At 40.3% G+C, this 20,657-nt stretch overlaps 1 protein-coding gene across 3 annotated transcripts in view; it reads left to right on the forward strand.

Annotated features, from left to right (window-relative positions):
- The window catches only part of PAPSS1 (3'-phosphoadenosine 5'-phosphosulfate synthase 1), a 98,709-nt gene that overhangs the window by 2,307 nt on the left and 75,745 nt on the right, over positions 1-20,657 (forward strand). For 2 of the 3 annotated variants that reach the window (XM_045998490.1, XM_045998491.1), the window contains 2 exons: positions 11,264-11,378; positions 17,293-17,528. In XM_045998490.1, the coding sequence (XP_045854446.1) occupies positions 11,264-11,378; positions 17,293-17,528 (351 nt within the window). Of the gene's footprint in view, positions 1-2,787; positions 2,866-11,263; positions 11,379-17,292; positions 17,529-20,657 lie in introns of those variants that run through there. The other variant, XM_045998492.1, reaches the window with a different exon arrangement.

Genomic DNA, 20,657 nt, shown 5'->3' on the forward strand with positions numbered 1-20,657 from the left:
CCCATCTTGGGGCTTCGTCTCCTGACCCTGAGATGATCTTGGCCTAAAAGAGTTGAACACTTAACCGACTGAGTCACCCAGTCATCCCAACTCTGGAGAATTTTTATTGAGGAGTGGAGTGACGTTTTAATGGGTAAGGTGGGGCTTTGCTGAGTTAAGACTTGATTCTGTGGGACATTTTTGAGGAGGCTAAATTTTTAATTTTATGGGCCTTAGAAGTCTTTTTTTGCCCCAATAGAGAACATCCCTCATATTTCCCTTTCACATACTTAAGTCAGCTGATAGACGCTAGTGTAAAGAACACATCCATACACTTTTAAGTTTCCATCACATGATGAAATTGGATTTCTAGGAAGCCTGGGCTACTGAGGAAATTAAATACTGCTAGAGCCCAGATGTGGAAGTCCTGGAGAACAGACAGGGTTATAGTGAGGTTTTAATGAGTTAGTAGATTTGAAGCATGCCTGGTGCATGAGCACTATTTAAGTTTTTCTTGGTATGAATTCGAGTGTGAGGGTACAAAGAGCTAAGCTAAGGTGGTGGTGGGAATAGTGGAATAGGTGCGTTAAAAACACTCAAAGAATAGTAAGAAGGAGCTAACTGGAATTAGGGGATGAAAGAGGGAGGCTGATTAAAAGTCGATCCTTAGGTTTTAGTCCTGGGAAATGGGGAGAAGGGTGGTGACATGCTGGGAAATGGGGAAGTAAGTTGGGGGCTGGGATAACAGTGATAATAGTTAAACACTGAAGGAGAGTGTACTGTGTGCCTGGTACTGCCTGAAATGTTTTACCTAAATTAACTTACTGAGTTTTTGCAGCATTTCTGAAGTGGGTGTCATGAGAGATAGTCCTTTAAAGCTGCCTGGGCTCAGATCTGGGCTCCACCATTTACTAACCATGTGATCTTTGGCTAGTCTCTTAATTTCTCTGTATCTATATCTATATCTGTATCTGTATAACATGGAAATGCTAGTCTCACTGGGGTGTTGTGAAGATTGAAAGGCGCTAAAATAAGAAAAATGCTTAGAAAAGTGTCTGGCATATAGTAAGTATTATGTCTGGTTCTTATTTATGTATTTATTTTTTTACAGTTACCCTCTTCATTACAAGTAGTATTTCTACATTACAGATGAAGAAACTAAGGCACAGAGAGGTCATAGAGTTTGTTAGTGGTGGATCCAGTTTTCAGCTTGCTTAGTGTGAGGGACAGCTTTATTAGATATGCTTTCCAGCAGAAATACAACGTGAGCCACATATATAGTTTAAAATTTTAGAGGGCCCATTATAGAAAGTAAAAGAAATAGGTTGAAATAAATGTCAATATTGTATTTTATTTACCCCAATATATCTAAAACAGTCATTTCAATATAAATGTAACTTCAATACTACCATAATCAATATAAAATTACTAAGATATTTCACTTAAATGTGTATTTTACATGTACACATCTCAGTTCTGACCAGCCTCTTTTCAAATACTCAGTAGGAACATGTGGACAGCACAACAATAGGGACTGAATTGGGTTAAGGTTGGAAATAAAGATTTAATGGTTAAATTTGAGTTAGAGAATAGAGAGAAAAAAGAGAGTAAGTCCTAAGCTTTGCGTAGTATCTCCTGTGAAAGAGCAGGTAAAAGAAGTGGATTCATGAGAGATAGGCAAAGACATGGGAAAATGTCATGTTACGGAATTGGGAATGTTAATTAGATTACAGGAAGGCGTCTCCATACGTCTACAATAATGGGAAAGAGAAATCAGGAGTGAACTTACTCCATTAGCTTCCTCTTAGCTCAGTCCAACAAAGCACTGGATGTAATGAATATCATTCTCAATCTGATAGAGCCTTTCTCCAATGGGATCAGCTTTTATCTGCCCTTGGGAGGAGTGTGTTAGCTGGGCTGAGGGAAATGTGGGGCACTCAGTTCGGGACCAAGTTTATTTACCCATTTGGTAAAATCATGTTGGCTAGAATTCCTTGCTTAGACCTGCCTCAGGGTGGAGTTGGAGCCTACTGCCCACAGAGTGATATGACATTCAGAAGCACATATAGTCTCCCTGTGGTTTGGCTTTCAATTTCCCTCTCTCCCACCACTCCCAAATTTTCCATAGCTCCCTATCTCCAGCCTCAATATCCCTTCCATACCTTCCATCCTCATGGTTTTACACAAGCCCTTTCCTTCTTCCTGAGATGCCTGTTAGCCTTTATTATGTACTAAAATCTTCAGAGCTGTGGGCTACTTTACCATATGGCATGGCTCTTCTGTGTGCACAGACTCTTGCATGTTGCTGAATTGTTTGCACCCCTGTATTATGTTGCATGCTGCTATTACCATGGATTATGTAGTGAGATTTCGTTACAGGTGTGCTGTGTCTACACTTTCCTCATACAGCAGGATGGGGATAAGGAGTATGGTATAGAGTAAGCTTTGTTGCTTCAGATATGAAAAGCCTATACAACATTAATATCTCTGCATAGCTTAAGTTAGAGAATGAACTCCGTACATGGTAGGGCTCAAATTACAGTTCTGTCATTAACCACTTATGTGATCATGGGCACATTACCTAATGCCTCTGAGCCTCCCTCTCCTCAAAGGTAAAAATGTGGATAATAAAACAGAGCTTATAGTGGGTATAACAGTACATCCCTTCTACGGTTGCCGTAAGGTTTAAACAGTCAGTGTATTTGAAGCACGATGGTGGTACCCGGCACATGAGCAGTATTTAAGGTGTTCTTGTTATTATTTATTTATCAAATATTTAATATCATCTTTGTGCAAGCCTTCGTTCTAGGTGCTGGGGATGCAGTGGTAGAAAAATCCTACCTCTCATGGATGTTGCATTTTCTGTAGCAGGGAGTTAATTAAAAGGTAAACAAATGAACAAGATAATTTTTCCTTTTCGAGTTCTACCTTTTCGAGCGATTTGTTCCTTATAGTGCTATATGCCTTTCCTAGAAGGCCAGTAGCCCGTTCTAGCTTTTCGAGCGATTTGTTCCTTATAGTGCTATATGCCTTTCCTAGAAGGCCAGTAGCCCGTTCTAGATTTTGGGGAAGACCGAGTTGGAACAAAAAGAAATGAACCTGCAGATATGGAACACACAGCTGATGAAAAGCTCGGAAGAGGCCAGTATACTCATTCTTCAAAACATTGGTCTGACTGTGGTCAGGCATAGGTATTGATCTTCCTTCTGGAAGCCAGGGAGATGCTGCTGGAAAAATTGCATAAAGAAGAGGGAAACTCAGCCTCTACTAAGAATGGACTCTTTATGTTGATTAACGCCAATAACAAGAATGATAGCAAGGTCTGGATCTGTGTTGTCTGATCTGATAGTTGCTAGCCACGTGTGGCAACTTAAATTTAGTTAAAATTAAGTGAAATAAAGAATTCTTCTCCTTCATTGCACTTGCCCCATTTCACATGCCACATTGCCATGTGGATCTAGTGGCCAGTGTTTTGGGCAGTGCAGTATAGGACATTTTTGTGGTCTCAGAAGATTGGACAGGGCAGGTCTAGATCTTTGGGATGGCTGCCAACACTTTTTTCTACTCTCTATATATTTATGTATTTTTACTTTTAGGGGGAAGGAAATATCAAGAGCTAGTGGCTTCTTTGGAATCCTGCTTCTGGGCAATTCTGCAGCCCTGGCTTCTGGTAGGGTACCACAGTGTTATCCTTCCCTTAGCAGAGCTGTGGCTCTCACTGTGAATTATGAAATGAGCTTTGCCTGGGTCTGTTACATTGACTTTTGAGGGGTAGTTCTCTACTTCAATGGTTCTCAACCAGATAAAATTCTGCCACTCCTAGGGGGGTTTTTGGTGACGTCTGGAGACAGTTTTTTTTGGTTACATGTATGCACACGCAGGCACTGTGGGGCTTCTGGCATCCATTGGATAGAGGCCAGGGAAGCTGCTAGACATCCCACGGAACACAGGACAGTGCCCACAGCAGATAATTACCTGGTTCTAAAAGTCATTAATGCTGAAATTGAGAAACAACTATTTTAGTCTTGGCTTTGAGTAAGAATAAGAGAAAAAACTGCCCAACTGTGAAATGCAAACTTAGTAATTTAAAGTAAAATCTAGTTGATAATACCATTTTCTCATCCACCAGCGTGGAAGTGACTATCTTTTGTTCTGAGACAGATCAATTATTTATAGCATACTAATGACAAAATAGTCAAACTCCAACCCTGAATCGTTTTGAGAGCAAGTTCCTAAGTAATTTAAGTGAAGAGAGTAACTTTTCCTTTTGGTATTTACCTAAGTCGTAGTTGTTTCTGTGAAATATTGTTTAAGGATACAGTTCTTTACCAAGTGAGTTTTAACTGAAAAAAAAATGCTAGGAACTTCGTTTGATTCCAGAGGTCTGGGGTGGAGCCTGAGATTCACTTCCTGACCGGAAACATCCTTCCAGTGAATGTGAATATTATACATTTATAGAAGTCCAGTTTTTAATTTTTAGGTGAATGTAGCCATTATTCTGTCTCTTCTCTCTAGTTTCTTTGATGCTTGCATCCCTTACCTCAGTCTCTCATACGTTTGTACAGTTGGTTGTTTTTTCACTATATTCATGGAGTTATATCACCATCACCAATATCCAATTTTAGAACATTTTCATTGCCCCCAAAAGAAATCCCGTACCCATGAGCATTCATTCCCCTTCCTACCCCTTCCTCCTCTGTAGCTCCTGACAACCAGTAACCTACTTTCTGTCTCTGGATTTCCCTATTCCAAACTTTCCTATAAATGGAATCATACAACCTATGGCCTACTGTGTCTGGCTTCTTTAACTTAGCATAATGTTTTCAAGGTTCATCCATGCTGTAGTGTGTTATCAAACTCCATTCCTTCCGATGGTTGGATAATATTCCATTTTATGGATATATACAATTTTGTTTAACCGTTCATCAGTTGATGGACATTTGAGTTATTTCTCTTTGGCTATTACGGGTAATGTTGCTGTGAACATTTGTTTACACATTTTTGTGTGTACTCTCCTATGGCTTTAGTAGTTAATTTCAACTTCTGAGGGAGATGTTAGTGTATTTTTTTTTTAATATTTTATTTATTTATTTGACAGAGAGAGAGAGATCACAAGTAGTCAGAGAGGCAGGCAGAGAGAGAGGAGGAAGCAGGCTCCCTGCCGAGCAGAGAGCCCCATGCGGGGCTTGATCCCAGGACCCTGAGATCATGACCTGAGCCGAAGGCAGAGGCTTTAACCCACTGAGCCACCCAGGCGCCCCGTTAGTGTATTTTTGTCTTTCCAGTTTCTGAGCTTCATCTTATGTGTAGTTACCCTGGAGGGAGGCGCAGGGGTCTGTCATGGTGTAATGATTTCTTTATGTGTTTATAGTTTGTCTCCTCCTCCGGAATGTTTTTCTTTTATGCCCAGTATCTAGAAGGGATCAATCACCAAATAATCTTGGATTTATTTCTGACTTGTAGGAATTTCTTACAGCTGGGCTTTCCACCTGGAGGTCATCCAGGGGCCCTTCCATTAAAGGTATTGACGTTATAAAATCCCCGTTAAATATTTAAATGTTACTTAATCTTTAAAACAGACCTGTTGGAGAGCTGTCATGTATATACAGAGCACGTGCATGATAGTTGACGGCAATCAGGTAAGGGTACCAGGAACTTTGTTTGATTCCAAAGGTCTGGGGTGGAGCCCGAGATTTACTTCCTGACCAGAAACATCCTTCCAGTGTCTGCTGTGCGACATGTTTTGCTGTAGGAAGGTTTTAAGCGTAGCATTTTCAAATTTTCTCAGCCTCCAGGAATGTATGATCTTCACTTTTGCTGTTTGACTTTGGCTTGTTAATGTTCAGAAGATTAACTTCAGTTGTCAGTAACTGCACGATGTGATTGGTAACTCTGTGAAGTAAAGGCTTCTCCTTGTGTGTACTCTACCATCTCTCCAGTTTATTCACGCGATACTCTGCCATCTCTCCATAGTACGTCTTGAGACATAAAAGAAACATGCCTGTTACCATTTTAGAGATTCTCTTTGGGGACCACACTGTTTAGCAGTCAGTTTAAGGGGGGTGGTAGAGTGGCTGATGGATGTGGAGTCCAGAATTATGCTTGATATTTGGCATATGCTCTGTGCTTTTACAGATTTCACTTAAAAAGGCAGTTTTTCATCAGATCATAGTAAACTCACAAGGCATACAGTTCTTTAAATGACATCATAGGAGAAGTTAATTTCTCCCATAGGGAAGTGGATAAAATAATAAAACCGCCCATGTGGAAATTAAGGTGGGTCAGAAAAGGTACCCAGGGCCACTTGTGTGTGTCATGGCAGACATTTGTAGAATGTGTAGAAAATGCACTCCACAAATATCAGAGGCCTTGTGATGTTAGCCTAGAAACAGGACCAATGGTTGTTTAGCCCCAAGTGGAGAAAGTGAGTAAATTCTCTTGAATGAATTATCCCACTTCTGCTAGACTAAAGATTTCTGAATGTCAGTCAGCATTTCATTTGTAAGTTATACAGAGAAAACAAATCATGCTTTAAAATAAATGCCTCAGATCTAACTAGCACTGACTAGGCACACAGAAAGAGGTTGGGCACTGGGGAAAATAGAACTGTTAACTCATGTGCTTGACCTACCCTCCCAAGAAAGTACAACTATATACACATAGAAAGGCAGCTGAAAGTATAAGACAGTCTCGAAAGAACAAATCATATGGGCAGTAAGTATTACAGGGACTGCTGAGTGTATGTACCAAGCCACATAAATATTTCTACAAACCTCGCAGCCTCTTAAAGAAATTTGTAAGCCTGATTTCTCTGTCTTGTGGAGAGAAGCTAGGCGACTGAAGACAGAGTAGGAATATAGAATCACTCGGCCTTAGTGACTCACTAAGTGAGTGTCCTTTCTTCTGGTGGAATTCTAGGAGGATTTGGCTAGCAGGGGTGGAAAAGAAGGGAAAGGGGACTAAAAGAGTTTTTCTGTTGGAAGTGGCCTTTAGATTCTCGGTAAAATTCAGGCATAATGCCACCACCTTGCCATTCCAGTAGTTTTTTAAAAATGCACTTTGATTTACTCGGAGAAACTGGGAGGTGGGAGATTGTGACAAATCTTTTTTAAGAGTGTTTTTTAATATGAAAAATCTCAAGCACACATAAACATTAAGCCTCCTTAGACTGCTATATCTGCCGCCAGAAGTTTTTTAAAGATTGGAGGAAGGAACCCTGAGGTAGCATTCTTTTCTCATGGTTAAAATAGACAGCCTCTGTTTATCTTGTATTTTCTCCAGATCACATCCTCCATTGTTTATAGCTTCTCAGGTAATTTTGTACATTCTACTCAATTTAAAAAGAAAAACAAGACATATTTTACAGGGCCAGAGTGAATTAAAATTCATCCAGTACATATTTCTTCTTGCCCTAAAGCAGAATAACTTGGAATAAACCCCAAAGCAAAATGACCCCAGTCAAACAGGTTCTGCCAGTGTAGGCAGCTAACTCACCAAGCACCCTCCTGAAACCACCCCCTTAACCCCCTCCCTCAGACTGTGCTCCCTTCTCCCCAGGCAGCTGGGCTGGGAGCTGAACCTAGTGACTGATGGAAGAGGTGTCACTGATTTCCAAGAGACGAAGACTTCCGTGTATGGAACCTTGTTTTTGTTTAAGATCTTGGAAATGTCGAGCTGGAAAATAATGATTACTTCATTAGTTCATTGAAAAGAAATAGGTAGGAGAGCCATATTATAATTTTTCAAAAGTGATTATTGAACATGTAGAGCATAATTTTATTGGAAATGCGTTTGTTCATGAGATGATTAGTGGGGGAGGGGTGCAGTTTTTGTGGTGTGCCTTTTAAAAGAATTGTCAGATTGTCCCTTTGGTTACAAAGGGTTTTCTGCAATGAGTGATAGTAGGACTCAGAAAGGTAGAGATGCTTTGTCTTGTACACTAGGAGGATCGTGGAGGGGGAGGTGGGAAAAGAGATCCGGCACCTCAGGCAGAGACCATTTTTAGAAAGGACTACCATCCAAAAGTTGATCTGGACAGAAATATATTCCTTTACAAATTCATACTTTTATTTTTATTTTTATTTTTTTTTAAAGATTTTATTTTATTTATTTGACAGAGAGATCACAAGTAGATAGAGAGGCAGACAGAGAGAGAGAGAGAGAGAGGGAAGCAGGCTCCCTGCTGAGCAGAGAGCCCGATGCGGGACTCGATCCCAGGATCCCGAGATCATGACCTGAGCCGAAGGCAGCGGCATAACCCACTGAGCCACCCAGGCGCCCCAAATTCATACTTTTAAAACAGCCCCTCCCGTCTCCCCTCCCTCCCCAAACCACAAAAAACCATGGTTCCTGCTTCTATAGTTGCAAGGCTGTTTATTCCCTGTTTTGAAGACCCACCCCCCCCCCCCCCCCCCCCGCCCCGTCTGGCCAAACTACAGCTCTGGTTGGATCTACCCAGGTTGTTCCTCCTTCCTTCTGTGTCCCTGAAGTGGCTGCAGAAAACAGGACCTGGTGACTGGTGTTGCTTTGAATTGATGATTGTTGGCTTCACGTGAGTCATTCGGACTACATGGCCACCATCCTAAACTTCCCTGGTCCCTTGTGCTCACTCTGCGCTCTTATCTGGAGGCGCTAACCCCAGAAGTCATCACAAGTCTTAAGTGTCCTTGTTTTGCTGAAGGCTTGGCTGGCCACCCTGTCTGAATGTCACTTCTCTGAAATTTCTTCACGATTTTGCTTTGTTTACTTTTTTCTTTTCAATATTTGTTCCTGCCTAACTTATATAATTTATTTATTTATCCTCGCCCCCTCCCATTAGTCCAGGGCTTTCAAACTCGAGCTCGCATCCTAATTGATTAGAGGTTTTTAAAATACAGATTGTTGGGCCTTACCCCAGAGTTTTGGATTCCCTTGGCCTTGGGGCAGGACCTGACATTTCTTTTTTTTTTTTTTTTTAATATTTTATTTATTTATTTGACAGACAGAGATCACAAGTAGGCAGAGAGGCAGGCAGAGAGAGAGGAGGAAGCAGGCCCCCTGCTGAGCAGAGAGTCCGATGCGGGGCTCGATCCCAGGACCCCAGGATCATGACCTGAGCTGAAGGCAGAGGCTTTAACCCACTGAGCCACCCAGACACCCCAGCCTGACATTTCTAATAAGTTCACAGGAGAAGCTGCTTCCTCAGGGGCCACATCTTGAGAATCACTGCACTAGAGACTAGATAAGTGAGAACTAGATAAGTCCCATGAGGACAGTGATTTTTATTGGTACTGTTTACTGTTGTTTCATCAGCACCTAGAAGAATGTTAGGCATGTGGTATGCATTTAGTAAATAGTTGAATGAGTGTTGAATAAAACTGTCTGGAAAAGTCAGAGCTATAAGCAGTATCAAATACAAACACCCTATCAAAAAATGCTGTCACATACCTATTTTATAAATACATGCTTCTAACTACTGGTTATTTACCCTAAAGATACAAATGTAGTGATCGGAAGGGGCACATGCACCCGAATGTTTATAGCAGCAATGTCCACAATAGCTAAACTATGGAAAGAACCTAGATGTCCATCAACGGATGAATGGATAAAGAAGATGTGGTATACACACACACACACACACACACACACACACACACACACACACACACACACACACACAAAATGGAATACTATGCAGCCATCAAAAGAAACTAAATCTTGCCAGTTGCCGTGATGTGATGGAACTAGAGGCTATTACGCTAAGAGAAATAAGTCAGTCAGAGAAAGAAAATTATCATATGATCTCTCTGATATGAGGAATTTGAGAGGCAGGGCGGGAGATTGTGGAGGGTAGGGAGGGAAAAAATGAAACAAGATTACAAAAAGGCACATCAAATGAAAACCACAAGGAGACAGATACCTCTATAACCCACTAGAATGGCTATAATCAAAAAGACAGTAACAAGTGCTGGTGAGACTCTACTGAGAATTTAGAATCCTCAAACATTTGCTGATGAAAATGTAAAATAGTATAGCCACTTTGGAAAACAGCACTTTTACAAAATGTTAAAATATAGTTACTATATGACCAAATAATTAATTTCATAGATATATACTCACAAGAAAGGAAAACATATCCAAGCAAAACATATATACCTAAGTTCATAGCAGCATTATTCAAAAAGCCAGAAAGTGGAAAAACCCAATTGTCCACTGGGTGAAAATTAGATAAACTATTTGAAAATTTATGTATCCATTCAATGGAATGTTACCTGGCATTAAAAAGGAATAAAGTACTCAAACACATAACAATTTGGGTGAACCTCAAAAAAATGATACTGAATTTTTTTTTTTAGAGAGTCGGGGGCAGAGAATAGAGAATCCCAAGTAGGCTCCATGCCCATTGTGGAGCCCGATATGGGGGTCAGTCTCACAGCCCTGAGATTATGACCTGAGCTGAAATCAAGAGTCATATTCTCAACTGACTGAGCCACCGAAGCATCCCTGAACATCTTTTAAACTGCCTGTTTTGTCATTTGTATTTTTTCTTTGGAGAAATGGCTATTCAGATTCTTTGAGGCCTGTGTAAATTTATGTTGTTTTTGTTTAAGAAGAGAATATTGGAAGAAAAATTGCATTCCACTTTTTTTTGTGGAATAACCACAAATAAGCAGTGTGTCTACTTTTTCCATCGTGCATTTCATGTTACCTACAGACCTTCCACGTTTCATTCAGGAGTCTCCTTAGATGCTTCCTTTTCAGACGCGTTTGTTCGTCCTTCTGTGTAAAGAGGCATCCATCCCTGATCCCTCTTTCCAGTCTTACCCTGTTTTATTTTCTGAATGCACTTGCCACTCTGATATTACAATAAATTGCTCTGCTTTGTCTCCTGCAGTGGAATGCAAGCCCAGTGAGGGTAGGGACCCTGTTGAGTTCACTTGGTATACTGGTAGGGCCTCAGTAAATACTGGCTGAATGAATGATTGAGTGGAAGACTGGGCTCTGGAGTCCACCACTCCCTTGTTCTGGGAACTTGGGCAACCCGTTTTACTTTTCTCAGGTTTAACACCTTCATTTGTAAAGCCACGGTACTAAAAGTCTTTGTGTTCCTCGGTGGTTCTAGGGTTAATTTCACTGGTGTATGTAACGCACCAAAGGCCATGCTAGGTACTATAAAGAAAAGAAAGCTGTTAGTTTTAATCTTTCTCCTTGCTTTTGGCATGTTATATAGAATAGTGACAGCAAGGAATATGTGTTTACTTTTTAAAGGACTCAGGTGAATCAAAAATTTGTTTCTTTTTTCCAGGGGATGCAGAGAGCAACTAATGTCACCTATCAAGCTCATCATGTCAGCAGGAACAAGAGAGGCCAGGTTGTGGGGACCAGAGGTGGTTTTCGTGGTTGCACAGTTTGGCTGACAGGTATGGTCAAGAGAGATAAACCAGCTAATTTCAAAAGCAGTGTTTTATAGGGGCGCCCGGGTGGCTTTAGTCAGTTAAATGTCTGCCTTCGGCTTAATTCAGGATTTCAGGATCTCAGGGTCATGGGATCGAGCCCCATGTTGGGCTCCCTGCTCAGCAGGAGCTGCTTCTCCTTCCTGCTGCTCTCCCTGCTTGTACTCTCTCTCTCTGTGTCAAATAAATGAAATCTTAAAAAAAAAAAAAAAAAAGCGGTATTTATAGATAGCCTTGAACCGGAATGAAGCATATTTATTTAGATTTTGAGCTGCCTTGTATCTGGAACATCACCATGTGAAACTAACAACATTGCTGGATTATAACATATTTTAATAATTCCCTTTGTTCTTTAGGAATTGCTGAAGGGGAAAACCAGAGTGCATCTTAAAATGACTTTCTAGGGGACACTTGGGTGGTGCAGTTGGTTAAGTGTCTGATTCTTGGTTTCTTCTCAGGTCATGATCTCAGTATCATGAGATTGAGCCCTGCATAGAGCTCCACGCTCAATGTGGTGTCTGCTTCAGCCTCTCTTCCTCTTCCTCTGCACCTCCTCTTGCTTGTGTGCTCATGCATGTGCTTTCTCTCTCTAAAATAAATAAATCTTTTTATTAATGCACACAAAATTGCTTCCTAGTTGATAACTACATTACATTCTATAAACTTTTTGCATGCAAACAAGACCTAGATTCTGCCTTCAAGAAGCTGATGATGTAAACCATATGAAGAGAAACAATGAGTGATAAAGAATTTCTCATCTGTTTCTGTCATTCACCTTTTGGTTTGGCCTCTGTTTGTCTCTCGCACTGGTTCTCCCAGAGTCTCCCTTTAGGCCCACCTGGTGAAAGGGTTAATTGATCTAGATTTTGGCACTTCTAGAATCATATTTAAAATTTTGATGCATGTTACCAAATAAACCACCAAAATTTTATATCTGTTACTCTCCTACCAACAGTGTGGGAGGAGTTCCATTTCCCAGTGTCTTCATCAACGTGGATATTACCAGTACTTAAAATATTTTCTGGTTGGTGAAAAGCAACGTTCTTGTTTTGTGTGTGTGTGTGTGTTTAATTACATGCTTTGATTGTAGACAAGTCTGTTTGTTTCTATGTGAAGGAAGATACCATCCTCACATTCTTCTCATTCTTATATCTAGATTGTTGATAAATTGTTACTTTTCCATTGTCCAGGTTCATAATACTTATTCTTAAATTTTCATAGTTCTTCATCTTAAATTTTTATAATTGTTTGTTTTTGAGTACTGTAAGTAAATTGATTCTGTATCGATCAACTCACCATCAGTTCTTTTATTATGGTATGTCCAGTCATGAGCTCTTTCTCTAGGTCCAGTTTTAAGTGTTCGTATTTCATCATTAAGTGGTTTTTGAAAGATAGTGTTCACTGGATTCTGAATTTCCCGAGTTTTTATGTTTGAGAATGTCTTTTACAACGATTTGACTGGGTCAAATAGATATTTGGTTCAACTTCTTTTTTTTTTTTTGGTCTTGTAATTATTAAAATATTATTCCATTGTCTTCCAGTATTAAATGATATGAAGAAGTGTGAGACTCATTTGATTTTTTTTTTTTCTTTTTAGAAACTTTCCTATTTTCATCTGGATCCCTGAAAAATTATCTCTTTTCCTATATTTTAGGAGTTTTGCCTTTCTCGTTTAGGCCCTTACCCATCTGTGGTTGATATTTGTATGCATGTGAAGGAGGGATCTATTTTCTTTTTTTTCCATGTGGATAATTGTTTGTCTCAAGAACATATATTGATGAGGGCATCCTTTTTTTCCTGCAATGCCAGCTGTCATATGTCACATTTCCACTTATGTGTGGATTTATTTCTGGGCTCTCTGATCTGTCCTGTTGGTCTATTCCTCTATTATTACCACATTGCCTTTTTACTATATATTTATAAGTCTTGAAATCCAGTGAAGTAACTTCTCTTACCATATTCTTCATCAGTAATATCTTGACTTTTTTTCTTTTTGCTCTTTTGTAATTGGTTTAACCAGTTCCTCCAAAATCTGGTAGGGACTTAGTTTGATATTACATTGTATCTAGAGGTCAGTTCAGGGGAAAATCAATCTTTAGAAAAATTGGGTAATGCTTTTCTTGAACATGGCTTATTCCATTGATCTTATCACTTGGTGATGCTTATAAATACTGTTCATCAGATTTTTTTGGTGCTTGTTTTATGATCTCAGATCAGTTTTCATAAATACAGATTTGACAAGAACATCTATTCCCTGATGTGTATAATATTTTGCAATGTTCATTATATCAAACTTGTTAATTATGTTGTCAGATTTTCTATAACCTTTGTTTTTGTTTTGTTTTGTTTTTTTTTTTTTGACAGTAGTTTTGGAAGCAGAAATAAAGATTTCTCTTTGTTGCAATTGAGTAGCTTAACCAGGATCTGTCAAGCTATTGAGAGGTTTGCCATTTTCCTGGAATGCAGTTTGTTTTTTCTCAGATTTTTATTTCAGATAAACTTTCTTTTATATTTTTAGATTGGTTGGTCTCCTAGTTTCCCAGGGGTGCTGTAACAAGTTATTTCAAACAACGTGGTGGCTTCAAACAGCAGAGATTTATTCTCTTACAGTTCTGGAGGCTGGGAGTCTGAAATGAGGATTTTGGTGGGGTTTGTTCCTTCTGTAAGCTCTGAGGGAGATTCTGCTGCAGGCCACTCTCCTGGCTTCTGGAGGTTGTTGGCAGTCCTGAGTGCTCCTCGGTTTATAGATGTAGTGCTCCAGTCCCTGCTTTCATCCTCATATGGCCTGGTAGTGACACCATTCACTGGATTTAGTGCCTATCCTAGTACTGTATGACCTCATTTTAATGTAATTAGATCCACAAAGACTCTGTTTCCATATAAGGCCACATTCTGAGGTTCCAGGTATATATAAATTTGGGGGAGGGGGAATTAGTTATTCAGTCCAGTACATTTGGTTTCTTTTCTTCAGATGTACTAATTTTCCTTATCTAGTTCTGGATTATCTCTCTTGTAATTTTGTGTTAAATTTTCTCTAATTGCTCTAAGTTCTTTGCCTTCCTATCTGTGTTTGCTATAATCATCTCAATGAAACTTTCTATGTCGGTAATTAAATTTTCAGCAGTCTTCTTACTTTGTTTCAAATACATACATAAGATGAATATATATACAAGTGTATGTATAAATAGGTACTTTTATTATCATTTAGGTTGTCTCGTATAAAAAGTCTAAGAGTTCAGGTTTCACGGTTTTTTTCCCCCTCATAGTGCTCACTGCCAGTTAAAAACAACAGCAAACAGAACCCCCGCCTCCCTCTCTTTATTCAGTTACTATTACTGTGTAACAAATTACCCCAAAACTAGTGGCATAAAACAACCGTTTTAATTTGCTTACCATGTTGTGGGTAAGGAATTGAGGAGGGCTCAGCGGGGCGGTTTTCCTGACGTCTGAAGGCTCATCTAACTAACTAACTAACTCACTCACTTGATGCTGCCTGTCAGCTGTGAGCTTAGCTGACTGCACCACCTGCTTGTGATCTTCCTGGCATGGTGGCCTCAGAGTGTTTAATAGCAGGCTTCTCTCAGATGCAGAGTCCAAAGAGAACTGCGTAATAGCTTTTTCTGACTCTGCTTTGGAAGTCACACATTGTTGTCATTTTTACTACATCCTTTTGGTGATAGGTGAATCCTAAGACCAGCGCAGATTCAAGTATAGGGAATTAGGGAACGTCTTGTTGTGACAGTGGTGATGTCACATTGTCAGAGAGGTTTTACGGTGGGAAATTCTGTCGCAGCCATCTTTGGAAAATACCATCTGCTATAACCTTTAATACAAAGTGGGTTTTTTTTTCTTTTTCTTTTTTTTTTAAGATTTATTTGAGAGAGAGCACGAGCAGGAGGGGCAGAGGGAGAGGGAGAGTTCTCAAGCAGACTCCACACTGAGTGACCATGAGATCATGACCTGAGTGGAAACCAAGAGTCAGGTGCTTGACCTGGTGTACCCTCCAGGGATCTCAATATACAAGTTTTTAATGTATAAAGCAAGTAATACTATTGATCCTCCTAACATATCATCCACTTTTTTTTAGTCATCCTTCTAAACTACTAAACTATCATGACTTCTTTCAAGGGAATCAGTATGTGAGACTTCCTTTTTTTTTACATTTTAGTTATTTATTTGAAAGAGAGAGATCACAAGTAAGCAGGCAGAGAGAGGGGGGAAGCAGGTTCCCTGCTGAACAGAGAGCCCGATGCGGGGCTCGATCTGAAGACCCTGAGATCATGACCTGAGCTGAAGGCAGAGGCTTAACCCACTGAGCCATATAGGTGCCCCAGGACTTCCATTTTTTTTTTTTTTTAAAGATTTGCCTGGGTGGCTCAGTGGGTTGGGCCGCTGCCTTCGGCTCGGGTCGTGATCTCAGGGTCCTGGGATCGAGTCCCGCATCGGGCTCTCTGCTCAGCGGGGAGCCTGCTTTCCTCTCTCTCTCTGCCTGCCTCTCTGTCTACTTGTGCTCTCTCTCTGTCAAATAAATAAATAAAATCTTTAAAAAAAAAAAAGATTTATTTATTTATTTGACAGAGAGAGAAATCACAAGTAGGCAGAGAGGCAGGCAGAGAGAGAGGGGATAGCAAGCTCCCTGCTGAGCAGAGAGCCCGATGCAGGGCTCAATCCCAGGACCCTGGGATCATGACCCGAGCTGAAGGCAGAGGCCTAACCCACTGAGCCACCCAGGTGCCCCCCAGGACTTCCATTTTTATGTCTTGCGTCATTAGTTGTGAATTCTGTACTTACATACTCATCAGGGTGGCAAGTGTTATATGCTTTCCTTTTCCTTTTTGTTATTTAGTGAGTAAACATTGGTAGAGGAAAGTGAGTTGAAGTAAGGATATTCTCTCAAGGTTAATTATATTATAAATTGGACTTGCAGATACTTTTATCATGGAAGTCTATGGGATGTATCGATCCTGGGATATAAAGATAACTTTATAATATTATTTTTACTTACTTTTGTCCTTTTTATTGCTTCCCCAGAAATAATTTGGGCGTATCACTCTGTTTTTACTTTGGCACGTGGCGTTGGAATAGTGGTAATGAGAACAAAGTGAATATCTACTCTTTGAAAATGAGTAATTTCTAGGATACCTTTGGGCATAGACAGGTGTTATTAAAAACATAAATGCTTGAGTAGGAAACCCTATAATCTTGTATCAAAATGGTGAACGGCCTGCTGTTGCAGCATTAAGCTGGAGGGTATTCAGAAATGGTATCACAGTGTTGCAGTTCAAGAAACTAGTGTTAGTGTGAGATGATACAGTATGTGAGAATGATGACATGAAGGAGGCCATGAGGCTTCCTCAGAACCTGTAACACCACAGGGTGTTTCACACTGAGAGAGCACGGGATCTGACCAGGAGGAAACAGATTTTGCCTAATGAGCCGTGGATGTAATACAAGGAGGGTAGATTCTACCTTGAACCCCATCTGAAAGAAGTTCTTTGGGAAACACAACAGAAAGAAGAATGCGCAAAGAATAATTGTGGAGTTGAAATCTGTGGTTGCAGCTGCCCTCAAATATTTTTAAGAAGTTGAGTAAACCTGAAATGTGCCATTGAAAACTATTTGAGCTACAAATCTATTAATTTAAATAAACGTCTGTTGTGATTAAAAAAAAAAAAACCCAGAACATAAATGCTTATTTTATTAGAACTACAGATGCTTTTCTAGCTCAGATGTATATCTTATGGAGATATGCAGGAAAAGTGTTACTTAGAGATGGCTCTGAAAAATGAATGTAATTAAGCCTGTGATTTTAATTCCTTATAACTAAGTGGTTATCCTTCTAATGCTGCATTTGAACTCTGCTTGGACTGTTGGCTTCTAGGCTTATCTGGAGCAGGAAAGACCACAGTGAGCATGGCCTTAGAGGAGTACTTGGTGTGCCATGGCATTCCGTGCTACACTTTGGATGGTGACAACATTCGTCAGGGTCTCAATAAGAATCTTGGCTTCAGTCCTGAAGACAGAGAGGAGAACGTTCGACGCATCGCAGAAGTTGCTAAGCTGTTTGCAGATGCCGGCTTAGTATGCATCACGAGTTTTATATCACCTTATACTCAGGTACATGGCCTTTGTGCTGTTGCTGTTCTCATGTCGTTGATTGAGAATATGCTGTCAGGGAGAACAAACTGTTTAAACACGGACGTGTGCATTGAAGATAAATTCAGATTAAAATAATTAACCTACAGCATTTCTGTGCTGTGACTTCTGAGTAAATTCAGTTTTGGTAAAACCTGCTACGAGCCCCCCCCCCCCCCCGCCCAAGTATAACCAAACGTGTTGACCTCAAGCCAGTGGCCAAATTATTTCAAGCTTGTCTTTTCAATTCAGTAAACATACAGTAAATACTCAGCATGTGTCAGACATCAGGGAGAGTTTTCGGTTTCTTCATGTGGGCCTGACTATGGCTTTTTTGCTCCTAGGTCTTCAGGCTCTTCTTTCCTTACACTCTTCCTTTTATTTTAGCACCAATTCACCATTTTTTAAATTTTTTGTATTTCTCTTAAAAAATTGTATTCTCACTGTGCGAGTTTTGTTTCCCTGCCTAGAAGGCACTCTTCTGCTTCTACTGATCCTTCTTTTCTCCTTATCAGTTGACTCCTGTTTGTGCTTTGAGAGTCAAGTTAGGTGTTTCTTCCTCCTGAGTACCTTCTCTTGGTCCTTTGGGCTTACCTGTCTTTGGTGCCCTTATTATTGTACCATAGTGCATTGTTCCATTACAAATACCAGGTCATTGGTTGGTGGTGCTAATAGCAGCAGTTGTAATAGTAGTAGTAGTAATATAAAAATCATAACAGTTAACATTTATTGAATACCAACTAGATACTATGAATTAATCGATTTAGTGCTCATCAGCCAATGGAGAAGGCAGACATGGGGTGCCTGGGCGGCTCAATCAGTTAAGTATCTGACTCTTGGTTTTGTCTGAGGTCAGTCCTGAGATCAAGCCCCACATCAGGCTCTGCACTCAGCGTGGAGTCTGCTTGAGAGTTTCTTCTCCCTCCCCATCTGCCCCTCCCCCTGTTCACTCACCCTCTCTCTCAAATAAATAAATAAATAAATAAAATCTTAAAAAAAAAAAAAGACAGCTGTGAGGAGACAGGTGTAAATAACCCAGGGTCACATATTGTACATGGTAGAGCAAGGATTTGTACCCAGACAGTGTCGCTGGAATCCATGCTCTTTCTCACCATACCTTGTTACCTCTAAAACCCACTGGCTCCTTGAAGTCTGAAACACATCTTATTTATCTTTGTAATCTTGATGTCAAGTCCGGCTCCTGGAACAGAGTAGATACTTAGTATTTATTAAATGACAGCATAGCTCAGATGTGAAGGAACAGGTGAATTACTAAGTGGCTAAAGGCTTTGCGGCCAGAAACAGTGAACTGGAATTCAGCTCTGCCTGTTGCTGTTATGACCTTGGCCAGTTGACTTGACCTTCATAAGCTCAGATAATGCCTACTTCATAGCGCTACTTCATAGGATTAGGTAAGTCATACATCCAGAGCTCTCAGCACAGTGTGTGGTGCGTAGTACGTATTCAGTAAATATAACATAATAGCACGGTTCTAGTGCTATATTGTGAATTTGCATGGTTATTTAGACGTTTTTTTAAAAAAGCAACACTAAAATATGAGCTATTAGAGTTATAGGGAAGTATAAGATGGAGTGTTAATTATAAAATTCACTTAATTGAACCATGGCAGGAATCCTAAAAGGTCCTGTGAGGACTACTTTTCATTTTCCTGAAACACTGGAAACAATGTCAGTGTATCATTTTAAAGGATACCAGGTTATGAAGTATATAAAAGAATGATAGTTGTTTGAGTTCTTGAATTCTTGGATATGCACAGTTTTCAGAATAATATAGTAACTGATACTCCTGTACTTTTGGGAATTTGTGCAGCTCTTGGAATAGGAGAGGGTAACACGGGATTTGGAGAGCTGTCAGCTGGGTCTCTAAAAGCGTATGTTGATCTGCTTTTTGGCCTTCTTGTCTCCATAGTATGGAGCAGAATTTGTTGATCTCATCTCTAAAGGCACTAATAGTGAGGTTTGGACTCTGCTTAGGATGTGTCAAAATTTGTAATATTTATATCAGACCATGTAATATAGCATATGTATATTATTCCATGTCACCATTGAACTTGATCTTGGTTCTAAAAATAAACCTGGTGGTTCCTAGCTAGTCTCGTGGGAGCCTAGAGATGGGAACAGTTGCAGCATGTTGCAGCAGGAGATGAGGTCGATGTCTGTGGAAGGTCCTGTGGAAGAGGTGCCACTTGAAATGAGTCCTGGAGGAATCAGAGCACACCAGTGAGATGCGAGGGAGGACGCCACTCTGGCAGAAGAGACTGCCGTGTCTGCCGCAGGATGGAAATGTCAGGGAGCTTGGTCTTTTGGGGAACTGTAGGTAGTTTGTTATGATTGCTGTGCAGGATGAATGTGAGGGGAGATGAAGCTAGAGTGGTTTGCAGAGGTCCGATGATGAACCTTCACTGCTCAGAACTTTGCCTCCCAGGGGACTGAACAGTTTGAGATTGTTCTGGTAAATGCTGTCACTGGGCTTGCATTTTAGGAAAAGTTCCCTTTGAAGCCCGGAATAAGCATGGCCTGGAGATAGGAGACCAGTGAGGAGGCTTTTGGAGTGAATTTAAGCAGCAATAATGGGAATGGAAAAGATGGAGCATTTTGAGGGCTCTTGAGCCCATAGCATCAGAAGGGCGTGGTGCTGAGTTTGGGGTGAACATGAAGGCTGGTGCTTTCTGAATAGAAGGTGGAATGATTGAGGTGGAAAATACAGGATGGGGAGGGAGGAGATGACGATTTTATTCTAGGTGGGTTAGGTTTGAAATTCTAGTGGCGTATCTAAGTGGGCCATTGGAAAATTGGTCTTGGAGCTCAGGAAAGCTGTGTAGAATTGAGAAAGATTTAGGAATCATTAACTTTGTTCATTGAAACCTACTTAAAATTGAGTATAGAGTAGTTATATAGAATGAGAAGAGAGCCATGGCTAGAAACTTGGAAACACCTTCATTTAAAAGGACACTTGGAATCAGTTAAGGTCACAACTTAATCATTCTGCTACATGCTGTGGTGGTAAAGCTAAGGAAGAGTTAACCAATATATCAGAATAAGATCCCTGACAGGTATATAGTGGATACTCCGAGAAGCCAGAGGAAGTAAG

The sequence above is a fragment of the Meles meles genome, chromosome 2, assembly GCF_922984935.1.
Source record: "Meles meles chromosome 2, mMelMel3.1 paternal haplotype, whole genome shotgun sequence".
NCBI classification, from domain to species: domain Eukaryota; kingdom Metazoa; phylum Chordata; class Mammalia; order Carnivora; family Mustelidae; genus Meles; species Meles meles.